Source organism: Carcharhinus amblyrhynchos, chromosome 9 (assembly GCF_965287045.1).
Source record: "Carcharhinus amblyrhynchos chromosome 9, sCarAmb.v2.hapA, whole genome shotgun sequence".
NCBI classification, from domain to species: Eukaryota; Metazoa; Chordata; class Chondrichthyes; order Carcharhiniformes; family Carcharhinidae; genus Carcharhinus; species Carcharhinus amblyrhynchos.
In genome coordinates, this window is record NC_137332.1 from 108574588 (window position 1) to 108586693 (window position 12106).

General features: G+C 46.3%; 1 protein-coding gene across 2 annotated transcripts in view; it reads right to left on the reverse strand.

Moving 5' to 3' along the window:
• The window catches only part of LOC145348174 (uncharacterized), a 44928-nt gene that overhangs the window by 8928 nt on the left and 23894 nt on the right, over positions 1-12106 (reverse strand). Inside the window, exons 7-8 of one of the 2 annotated variants that reach the window (XM_080196366.1) lie at positions 10286-10381; positions 8919-9023 (exon numbers count right to left, since the gene is read on the reverse strand). In XM_080196366.1, the coding sequence (XP_080052492.1) occupies positions 8919-9023; positions 10286-10381 (201 nt within the window). The remainder of the gene's footprint in view (positions 1-8918; positions 9024-10285; positions 10382-12106) is intronic. The other variant, XM_080196367.1, reaches the window with a different exon arrangement.

Genomic DNA, 12106 nt, shown 5'->3' on the forward strand with positions numbered 1-12106 from the left:
TCAGCCAACTAAGAGACTGCCCTGTTACCCAGTTAAAGACATCAGCCCCACCCAACAGTTGCTGGACCAATCAGAGGGCTGGCAGCTCAGCACCACCACCAATGGCAGTGTCTCACTGGCCAGTCTGGGAGATGCCCAAGTTGCCAACTTTCTTGTGTAGACTCGATGGGCCGAATGGCTTTCTTCTGCACTGTAAGATTCTAGGATTCTAAGGGCAACTATATATTCTTTTATTTGTGCTTGTGATGAGGGATGTCGCTGGCCAGGCCAGCATTTATTGCACATTGCTGAGGGCAGGGAAGGGCCAATGACTCTTGGTGCGGCACAGTGCCACAGTGGTTAACACTGCTGCCTCATAGCATCAGGGAGCCTGGTTCAATTCCAGCCTCAGGTCACTGTCTGTGTGGAGTCTGCACATTCTCCCCATGTCTGTGTGGGTTTCCTCTGGGAGCTCCAGTTTCCTCCCACAGTCCAAAGATGTGTAGGTTAGATTGATTAGCCATGCTAAATTGCCCCAAAATGTCCAAAGATCTGCAGGATAAGTGGATTGGCCATGCTAAATTGTCTCTTAATGTCAGGGGAACTATCTGGGTAAATAAATGGCATTACAGGTAAGGGCCTGGGTGAAATGTTTACCTCCAATCCCAGACTCCATAGGCCAAATGGCCTCCTTCTGCACTGTAGGGATTCTATAACATTGTTATGGGTCTGGAGTCACATGTAGGCCAGGCCAGGTAAGGACAGCAGATTTCCTTCCTATTTGTGAACCAGAGGGGTTTATGATAGTTGTTTCATGGGCATCATTCCAGATTTTTGAGTTTAAATTCCACCATCCGTCATGGTGGGATTCGAACCCCGGTTCCCAGAGCATTATCCTGGCTCTCTGAATTACTAGCCCAGTGACAATACCATTACACCATTGCTTCTTCGCTGAGCCACTTCTAAAATTCCCTGGTCCATAATTTTAACTGGCCTGTTTGTGATGTTTAGAGGCAGAACGATTTCCTAGTTACAGAGTACAATTTCAAAGCAAAAACTTAAGAGATTATTATGAGATGAATAAGAGATAAGACCTTGAAATTATATAACACTTATTTAATGTTATCTAATTTTCCAAGGAATTTCACAGGATTGTAACTGGGCAGAATTCAGACCAAGGAGATGTCAAAGCAGATGGATCAAATTTCAGTCAAGGAGATAGGTCTGAGAGAACTTGCAGGGGGAACACTAGCTGGAGAGGTGGAGAGTTTTAGGGAGGGAGTTTCTGGGATTAAGGCCCAGGCTCAGCCACCAATGCTGGAGCAACTAAAATCAGGGATGCTCAAGGGACCAGAATTAGAGGTCTGCAAATACCCTGCTGGGGTGGTGGGGGCAGGGATGGCAGACTTAGACATGGGCAAGGCCACTGAGGGTATTGGAAGACAAAATTGAGAATCTAACGATCACGTCGTTCCTTAAGTGGGCACGAGTGTAAGTCAGTCAGCGCAGGGATAATGGGACTTGATGCAAATAAAGACATGGGCAGCGGGTTTTTGAATAACCTCTAGTTAACGGAGGGCAAAGTAAGAAGTCTCACTAACACCAGGTTAAAGTCCAACAGGTTTATTTGGAATCATGAGCTTTCAGAGTGCTGCTCCTTCATCAGGCGAGTAGAGAGTTGGGTTCACAAGCACAATATATAGTCTGTACCTGTAAAGACTCACATTCCAACCATTATCTCGCAATTAAGTGTCTGTTGATATTTACTGTGTTTGTGAACCCAACTCTCCACTCATCATAAGTGATAGGTCTGTGACGTTTGTGTATTGGAGCAGTGTAACCCAGTGGGTATTGTCTCTCAGACCTATCTCCTTGACTGAAATTTGATCCATCTGCTTTGACATCTCCTTGGTCTGAATTCTGCCCAGTTACAATCCTGTGAAATTCCTTGGAAAATTAGATTACATTAAAGAAGTGTTATATAATTTCAAGGTCTTATCTCTTATTTATCTCATAACAATCTCTTAAATTTTTGCTTTGAAATTGTACTCTGTAACTAGGAAATTGTTCTGCCTCTAAACATCACAAACAGGCCGGTTAAAATTATGGATTAACAAATTTTAGAAGTGGCCCAGCGAGGAGGCGGTGGTGTAATGGTATTGCGATTCCTCCCACAGTCCAAAGATGTGCAGGTTAGGTGGATTGGCCATGCCAAATTGTCCCTTAATATCAAGGAGACTAGCTAGGGTAAATGCATGAGGATAGGGCTTGGGTAGGATTGTGCAGACTCAATGGCCCAAATTGCCTCCTTTTGAGCTGTAGAATTCTTTGAACTCGGAGTGGTAGGTGGAGGGGGAGGTGATACCCAGAAGATACACTGGGGAAACCGTCTTCCTCCTGGAAGTACCCAGATAAGCATTGCTTGGCCGCTGCCTGAGAATTTGCCATCTGCCCCTGATGTGCGACTGTGTTACAACAAGAACCATCTAACATTGCAATTTAAATCGCAATCTTCGGAACGTTAACATCAAGAGCTACCCAGAAAATGTTCAAAAAATTAAAACTGCTTCGAGCTTCTGGTAACCACAGCACTGACCCACAACAGCCCCCCTCACTCCTCAGGCCTTCCACAACAAACTCCCTCTCCCTCCACACCACCTCCCCCCCCCACCAGAGGTTCTTCCCCCTGTACCCTATGTATCTGTACCCGCGTGCAGATGGGCGTAGGGTAGATAGGATTAAAGAGATAAATGGGTGGCTCAGGGATTGATGTGGGAGGAATGGTTTTGAATTTATGGGGCATTGGCACCAGTATTGGGGCAGGTGGGACCTGTTCAGATGGGATGGTGTTGGTCTGAACCGTGCTGGGACCAGAGTCCTGGCGAATCGTATAACTAGAACTGTAGATAGGGCTTTAAATTAACTGGGGGAGGGGAAGGGTGCAAGGGTAGGTGAAATTACAGTGTCTAAAGTAAAAGAGGTACGGGAAGGGAGTACGGGGCATGAGAAAGGTTGGTAGCGTTTCTTCAAATAGGGTCCAGATAAAGGCTGGAATAAAGACACTTTATCTGAATGCACGAAGCATTCGGAACAAAGTGAATGAGCTGGTGGCGCAGATCAGCACAAATGGATATGATCTGGCGGTCATTACGGAAACGTGGTTGCAGGTTGACAGGGACTGGGAGCTGAATGTCCAGGGGTATCAAGTGTTTTGGAAGGATAGGTGGGAGGAAAAAGGGGGAGGGGTAGCTGTGCTGATTAAGGATAGTATCAGGGTGGTAGTAAGGGAAGATATAGGCGCCAAAGAGCAGAACGTGGAATTGTTGTGGGTAGAGATAAGGAACAGCAAGGGGAGGAAGACGCTGGTGGGTGTGGTCTATAGGCCCCCAAATAATGACCTGGAGGTGGGGCGGGCTATAAACACGCAAATAAATGATGCGTGCAGAAATGGAACGGCGATAATTATGGGGGATTTCAGTCTACATATTGATTGGTTGACCCATGTTGGACGCGGTGGGCTTGAGGAAGAGTTCTTGGAATGCTGCCGGGATAATTTCCTTGAACAGTGTGTGCTGGAGCCCACAAGGGAGCGAGCGAGCTATCTTAGATCTGGAGTTATGTAAAGAGGCAGGTAGAATTAGGGACCTTGTTGTGAGGGATCCTCTTGGGAAGAGTGATCATTGTATGGTTGAGTTTTTGATGCAGATGGAGGATGAGAAGTAGGATCCTGGACCTGTGTCCTCTGTTTGAACAGAGGGGAGTACGATAAGATGAGAGAGGAATTGGCAAATGTAGATTGGGGACGCAGATTGGTCAGTAGGACTGCTGAGGAACAGTGGAGGATCTTTAAGGAGATCTTTCTTGGTGCTCAGCAGAAATTTATTCCGATGGTAAAGAAGGATCGTAGGAGAAGGGATAATCAGCCGTGGTTAACGAAGGAAATAAAGGAGAGTATTAAATTAAAAGCTGATGCGTTTAGAGTGGCTAAAAGTAGTGGGCGAGTAGAGGATTGGATAAGGTTTAAAAATCAACAAAGAATGACGAAGAAGTTGATAAAGGATAGACTATGAAGCTAAACTAGCACTAAATATAAAAAAGGACAGTAAGAGTTTTTATAAATATATAAAGAGGAGGAGGCTGGTTAGAGTGAATGTTGGACCCTTAGAGGATGAGAGGGGGATTTAGTGGTGGGGGATGAGGAAATGGCTGAGGCCTTAAATAAGTTTTTTGCTTCAGTCTTCACGGAGGAGGACGTGAATAATTTGCCAGGTGTTAACGATGGAAAGATGTTAGGAGTTGAGGGCCTGAATGTGATCACTGTCACTAGAGAGGTAGTGCTCGATAGACTAGTGGGACTGATGGTGGACAAGTCCCCAGGACCGGATGGAATGCATCCCAGGGTTCTGAAGGAAATGGCAGAGGTGATAGTGGATGCCTTAGTGATTATTTTCCAAACCTCGCTGGATTCCGGGGAAGTGCCGGAAGATTGGAAAACGGCTAATGTTACGCCGCTGTTTAAAAAGGGTAGCAGGCAAAAGGCAGGAAATTATAGGCTGGTTAGTTTAACGTCTGTTGTCGGAAAAATGCTTGAATCCGTCATCAAAGAAGAAATAGCGAGGCACCATGAGAAAAATTGTTTGATAGAGCAGACGCAGCACGGATTCGTTAAGGGGAAGTCATGTCTGACGAATTTATTGGAATTCTATGAGGTTTAGTAAGAATAATGGTAGGAAGGGTTATTACTTACGTGGAGAAAAACTGCAGCAGGCAACAGTGCAGAGGGACCTCGGGGTCCTTGTGCATGAGTCGTAAAAACCCAGCTTGCAGGTGCAGCAGGTGGTCAGGAAGGCGAATGGGATGCTGGCCTTCATAGCGAGGGGGATTGAATACAAAAGTAGGGAGGTCTTGCTGCGGCTATATAGGGCATTGGTGAGGCCGCAGCTGGAGTACTGTGTGCAGTTTTGGGCGCCGTACTTACGCAAGGATATTTTGGCCTTGGAGGGAGTGCAGAGGAGGTTTACTAGGCTGATGCCGGAGTTGAGGGGGTTGAGCTATGAGGAGAGGCTGAATAAACTAGGCTTGTACTCGTTAGAGTTTAGAAGAATGAAGGAAGATCTCATTGAGACGTATAAGATGATGAATGGGATGGATAGGATAGAGGTGGAGAGACTCTTCCCGCTCAGAAAGGACAGTAGGACTAGGGGGCACAGCCTCAAGAAAAGGGGGGGCTGTTTAGAACAGAGTTGAGGAAGAACTTCTTCACTTAAAGGGTGGTGAATCTCTGGAATTCTCTGCCCGTTGAAGTGGTGGAGGCTACCTCGCTAAATATTTTTAAGAAGCGGGTTGATGGGTTTTTGATAAGAGAGGGGATTAAGGGTTATGGGGAGAGGGCGGGAATGTGGAACTGAGCCACGACAGATCAGCCATGATCTTATTGAATGGCGGGGCAGGCTCGAAGGGCCAGATGGCCTACTCCTGCTCCTATTTCTTATGTTCTTATGTTCTTATGTGTCCAGTGCGGTAGACGGAGGGGAATCGGTGGATGTGGTGTTTCTCGATTTTCAGAAGGCGTTTGATAAGGTGCCGCACCAAAGGTTGTTACAGAAGGTTAGGGGGCATGGAGTTGGGGGTAGGGTGTTAGCGTGGATAGGGGATTGGCTGTCAAATAGGAGGCAGAGAGTGGGTGTCAATGGGTGCTATTTGGATTGGCAGTTGGTGACTAGTGGAGTGCCCGAGGGATCGGTGCTGGGGCCTCAGCTATTTACCATTTATATAGATGATCTGGAGGAGGGAACCGAGTGTAGGGTGTCGAAATTTGCTGATGACACAAAGATAAGTGGAAAAGCAAATTGTGCGGAGGGTGTAGAAAGTCTGCAGAGGGATCTAGATAGGCTGAGTGAGTGGGCGAGGACCTGGCAGATGGAATACAATGTTGGCAAGTGTGAAGTTATCCACTTTGGCAGGAATAATAGTAGGAGGGACTACTATTTAAAGGGCGAAAAGCTGCAGCATGCTACGGTGCAGGGAGACCTGGGGTTCCATGTGCATGAGTCGCAAAAACCCAGCCTACAGGTACAGCAGGTGGTCAGGAAGGCAAATGGGATGCTGGCCTTCATCGCGAGGGGGATTGAATATAAAAGTAGGGAGGTCTTGTTGCAACTGTACAGGGAACTGGTGAGGCCGCAGCTGGAGTACAGTGTGCAGTTTTGGTCGCCGCACTGACGCAAGGATATTTTGGCCTTGGAGGGAGTGCAGAGGAGGTTCACTTGGCTGATACCGGAGTTGAGGGGGTTGAACTATGAAGAGAGGCTGAATAGACTGGGCTTGTACTCGTTCGAGTTTAGGAGGATGAGGGGGGATCTTATTGAGATGTATAAGATGATGAAAGGGATGGATAGGATAGAAGTGGAGAGGTTCTTCCCGCTCAGAAAGGACAGTAGGACAAGAGGGCACAGCCTCAAGATAAGGGGGGGGCAGTTTAGAACGGAGTTGAGGAGCAACTTCTTCACTCAAAGGGTGGTGAATCTCTGGAATTCTCTGCCAGTTGAAGTGGTGGAGGCTACCTCGCTAAATATATTTAAGACACGGGTGGATAGGTTTTTGGTAGGCAAGGGGATTAGGGTTATGGGGAGAAAGCGGGAAAGTGGAACTGAGCCACTTCAGATCAGCCATGATCTTATTGAATGGCGGGGCAGGCACAAGGGGCTAGATGGCCTACTCCTGCTCCTATTTCTTATGTTCTTATGTTCTTAACCTCCTATGAGACGCCTTCTTTATCCCCCCCATCATACCTCCAGTCCCCAAATGCACTCTGAGCAGCACAGTGGCACAACGGTTAGCACTGCTGCTTCACAGTGCTAGGGACCTGAATTCGATTTCCGGCTTGGGTCACTGACTATGCAGAGTGTGCACATTCTCCCTATGTCTGAGTCAGTTCCCTCTGGGTGTTCCCGTTTCCTCTGACATGCTGGTTAGATGCGTTGACCTGAACAAGTGCAGAGTGTGGCGATGAGGGGAATTCCACAGTAAATTCATTACAGTGTTAACGTAAGTCTTACATGTGACTAATAAATAAATTTTAACTGACTCCCACATCCAAGGGACCCTCGACACCCTATGGGATCCACGGACTACATCTCCATCCCCTCAACTGCTCTCCACACCATTAGACTACCCTCCCACATCCCAACTCCCGGCTCCACCCACCTCTCCCCTGCCACCTGCCCCCTCCTACTGCAAATGTTCACTTGAATTACCCTCTCTCCATTTAAGCACTGGCCACCCTCACCCACTCTGAACACCTGACACCTCCCCATTTCCACTTCCAATCCACTGACCTTCTCCCTGGCCACTCAGTAACTCTCTCCAAGAGTAATTTACCCAGCACCGCTCCCGTTCATATTCCCTTAGCCTTGTACATTTTTGCTTTTCAGAAAATGATCCAACTCTCTGTTGAAACAGGAATCTGCCTTCACCACATTCTCAGACATTCCAGACTCTAATCATTTGTTGCATGGCATGAGCTGAAATAGCTCAGTTGAGAGAGCTTTAGACTGAAGACCAAAAGGTCCCTGGTTCAATCCTGGGTTTTGGCATGACCCCATTTGTTGGCATTCTTTGCTATCTCTAACTGGCACTGCATTTTAAAGGCAGCACAGCACCAAGGATCCGGGTTCAATTCCGGTCTCGGGTCACTGTCTGTGTGGACTTTGCACGTTCCCCCCTCGTGTCTGCATGGGATTCCTCCGGTTTCCTCCCACACTCCAAAGATGCGCAGGTTAGGCTGTGCTACATTGCCCCTTAGTGTAAAAACGTGGGGTTAAGGGGATAGGACCTAGCTGGGATTATTATTAATGCAGGTTCAATGGGCCAAATGGCCTTCTGATGCACTGTTTAAAGTTTATTTATTCGCCATAAGTAAGGTTTACATTAACACTGCAATGAAGTTAGTATTTTTTTATAATTCCCCTAGTCGCTACACTTTGACACCTGTTCAAGTCAATGTACCTAACCAGCATGTCTTTCAGAATGTGGGAGGAAACCAGAGTGCCCGGAGGAAACCCACACAGACACGGGAAGAATGTGCAAACTCAACACAGACAGCGACCCAAGCTGGGAATCGAACCTGGGTCTCTGGTGCTGTGAGGCAGCAGTGCTAACCACTATGCCATCATGCCGCCCTTAGGAATTCTATTCTATGATTCTTTTCTTGCTGCTTTTTATATGCCGGAAGACAATTGAGGAAATGGTTGAGAGAGGCAGATGAAGAATGGAGTTAACAGCAATGGCCAAAGACACAGACATGAAGTTTGAGGCAAAGGAGTGCAAAACTTATATGGGGGAGTATTTTTTTTTGAAACGCAGGAAGTGGTTTGGACAACTGAAACTAGCTGATCACAAGAGGATCTGGGAACTCATAAAAGGAAGGTACAGAAGAGAACCAGAAACAGAGTGGGCAAACAACTTTCGGAAACCTCCAAGCTGGGAGTTGAATAGAAAACTGAGCTTGGCAGAAATTCAGCCAGCTCATCAGGTTGCAGTGAGACACAGGGTTCAAAGCTGTGCTGAGTCATTGAACTTCTCAGGCGAAATTCAGCATTAGACAAGATTCCGTGTGACAATTCTAAGCAGCAGTCAACTACCACTGAAAGAGACAATCATTCCTCAATGTGGTTATTATTTATTTTGCGCAATAAAAGCCCAGTTCCTTCACAGCCAACTCCTGGAGTTATTATGTCTTTGCTTTTTCAACTTAAAGGGGGAGGGGGAAGCTCCTTACAATCTCTGCCATTGACCAAGCTTAGGGCTAATACCTCATCCATTTTTTTTCAGTCTATTCTCCTATGAAACTCCTCGGGACACTTTGCTACCAAAAGTTGCTAATCAAATGCAAGATATTATTTAAACGTTTTAAAACAACCTGTTGGATCCATACTTACATCTTAGGACATAAACTGCAAAGATTGAAAGAAAAATAATGACTGGCACCACTACAGCAAGGGCTATGCTTGTTCGTAGATTGTGTAACGGTTCACACCCTTTACCTGCCAATAGACAACAGCACGTCAAGCCAAGAACTGGGGTTGTAATCAGCATATTAGTTGCAAAGTAATTGAAAAATATCTAAAACAATTCTATTTTATTTCATTCAGCTCCCGTGTGCATGCATACCTCTCATCATTTTGTCTCAGTGTTTGAAAATGGCTTCTCAATGTTTAATACAAAGGCCAAATATATAAACATTTGGAAAAGAAATCTGTGGCAAATGCAGAACTTTCTTAGATTTCTCTCCTCACACCATCGCCAATGACCGTAGAATCACTACAGTGCAGAAGGAGGTCATTCGGCCGATCAAGTTGGCATCGACTCTCCAACAGAGCACTCTACCTTGGCCTAGGCCCACTCCCCCACCATTTTCCCATAGTCCCATGTATTGATCATGTATTAAGGGACAATTTAGCATGGCCAATCCACCTAAGCTGCATATCTCAGGACAAAAGTCAATTTAGCATGGCCAATCCACCTAACCGCACATCTTTGAACTGTAGGAGGAAACTTGAGCAACTGGAGGAAACCACACAGACACAGGGAGAATGTACAAACTTCACACAGAGAGTTACCCAACGCTGGAATCAAACATGGGTCCCTGGAGCTGTGAGGCAGCAGTACTAACCAATCTGCTGCCCATTTTATTTACCCATGAAATCCTTTGGCTCCAGGTAGTGATGCGGTTAGACACCGTACTGCATCTCTTAATGAAAAATTAATGAACATGGTGGCACAGTGGTTAGCACTGCTGCCTCATAGCGCCAGGGACCCAGGTTCATATTCCTGGCTTGGGCCACTGTCTGTGTGGAGTCTGCACGTTCTCTGCTTTGTCCGCGTGTGTTTCTTCCGGGTGCTCTGGTTTCCTCCCACAGTCTGAAAGACATGCTGGCTAGGGTGCACTGACTGTGTTAAATTCTCCTTCAGTGTGTCCAAACAGGTGGCAGAGTGTGACCAGTAAGGGATTCTCACAGTAACATCATTGCAGTGTTGTTGTAAGCTGACTTGTGATAGTAATAATAAATGAACTTTAAAAAAGAATGGGTAAATGTTTGAAGTAGAACGGGCGATACAAAGGAGAATGGTATGTGAGTTAGTTTAATCCAGCAAAGAGCTAGCACAGACTCAATCGGTCAAATAGCCTCCTCCTTACAGTGTACACTTAAACATCAGCCCATGAAAACTGAAAAAAATAACATCAGCCATTTGTTCTTCCTAGTGGGATTTCAAAAATTTCTTGACTTTATCATTGAAAACTCACCAGCTAACTTGTTTTTCTCCCCAAGCAGAATAACTGATGCACATACCACAATGACTCCACCCACTGGAGTTACTGTATCCAGCGTGATACGACAAACTGCAAAAGAAATCAAACAGAAGGAATCAAAGATCACGCATACACAGACATGCACACACACACTCACGTATACACTCACACTCACATGCACACACACACATGGCACACTGGCATTTACATTCCATTACAAATCCTGAGCCGACTGCCTTGTGCAATATCGCTGGAGAGTGTAACTGGTCACGGAGAGACACAGTGATTTAGCATGTTGCCTCACAGCGCAAGGGACCCAGGTTCAATTCCGGCCTCGGGTCACTGTCTCTGTGGAGTTTACACATTCACCCCATCTCTGCGAGTGTTTCCTCCCACAGTCCAAAGACGTGCAAATCAGGTGGATTGGCCGTGCTAAATTGCCCCTTAGCGTCAGGGGGACTAGCAGGGTAAATACGTGAAGTTATGGGAATCGGACCTGGGCGGGATTGTTGTTGGTGCAGGCTCAATGGGTCGAATGACCTCCTTCTGCACTGTAGGGATTCTATGATCATAGAATCTGAAGCATAAACTGGAAAGAACGCAAAGCAGATTGACAAGTGTGCAATTGTGACTGGCTAGCAGGGCACTATGTCAACATGGGCTGGTTGGGTATCGCTCTGTTATTCTATGACTCTGTCCATAATAGTGCCATTTGGAGGGCACCAACTCTCCAAAACAGCATTTTATCCAGGGAAAGAAACCTGCCGTCCTTACTTGGTCTGCCGACATGTGATTCCAGAGCCACAGCGATGTGGTTGACTCTCAACTGCCCTCTAAACAAGGGCAACGAGGGATGGGCAATAAGTGCTGGCCAGCCAGCGATACCCACTAATGGATAAAGAAAATGTTGAACCACGGGGGCAGGCTGAGATCAGAGGACAGGAGCAGCAATGGGGAGCAAAGGTGAGAATTGAGGGCTGCGACAGAAAGTTTGACGCCACGCAGTCTGTAAGAGATTAAAAGGAGAAGAGGTGTGTAGGGTGGAGGAGGCGTGGGCCTTGAGATGGCATCTGCATGGATGATCACTGGATGACTGTGTACAGTGGACTGGCTTGGTGTGATGTATAACCCCTTCGTCACCCCATTGCCAATCAGCTGCATAAGGAGGGCATTGTTTGGGGTTCTATCAGCAGCACATATATACCCCTTAATGGATCTGTAACTAGACTGCAGTAACAAGGTGCAGTGCAAATGTATGAAAAGGAAGCCAGAAACAGTTCAAATACATACATTAAAGGAAACTATTTCTCATACTGGTTATTAGGAGTATAAAAGTAATATTGTTAAATGGAGAGAATTATCATTCTCATTAGACTAATAAATGTGACCCATTTATAGTGCAAGGGAGGCTGTATTAACATTGCCATTTATAGAGTTTCTTTTTAGACATTTGCATGCATCCTGTTACATGAGTACAGTATTGTCCCATAGAGGGCCAGCATGTACTCAACAGGATGAATGGCCTGCTTCTCTGCCATTATGAGCAGGGAGGGGTGAATCATAGAATCCCTACAGTGCAGGAGGCTATTCGGCCCATCAAATCTGCTCCAGCTACAATCCCACCCAAGCTCTATTCCCGTAACCCTTGCTAATCTCGCTGACACTCTGTTAATTTGTTAACAGATTAAATGATTTAAAAAAAAAATCCCCAGCTCCTCCGAGCAAAATACCGTGGATATCAAACAGAATACAAAAATCGGATGTGGAAGCTGTTGGAAATACTTAGCAGTCAGGAAGCCTGTGCAGAGGGGAACA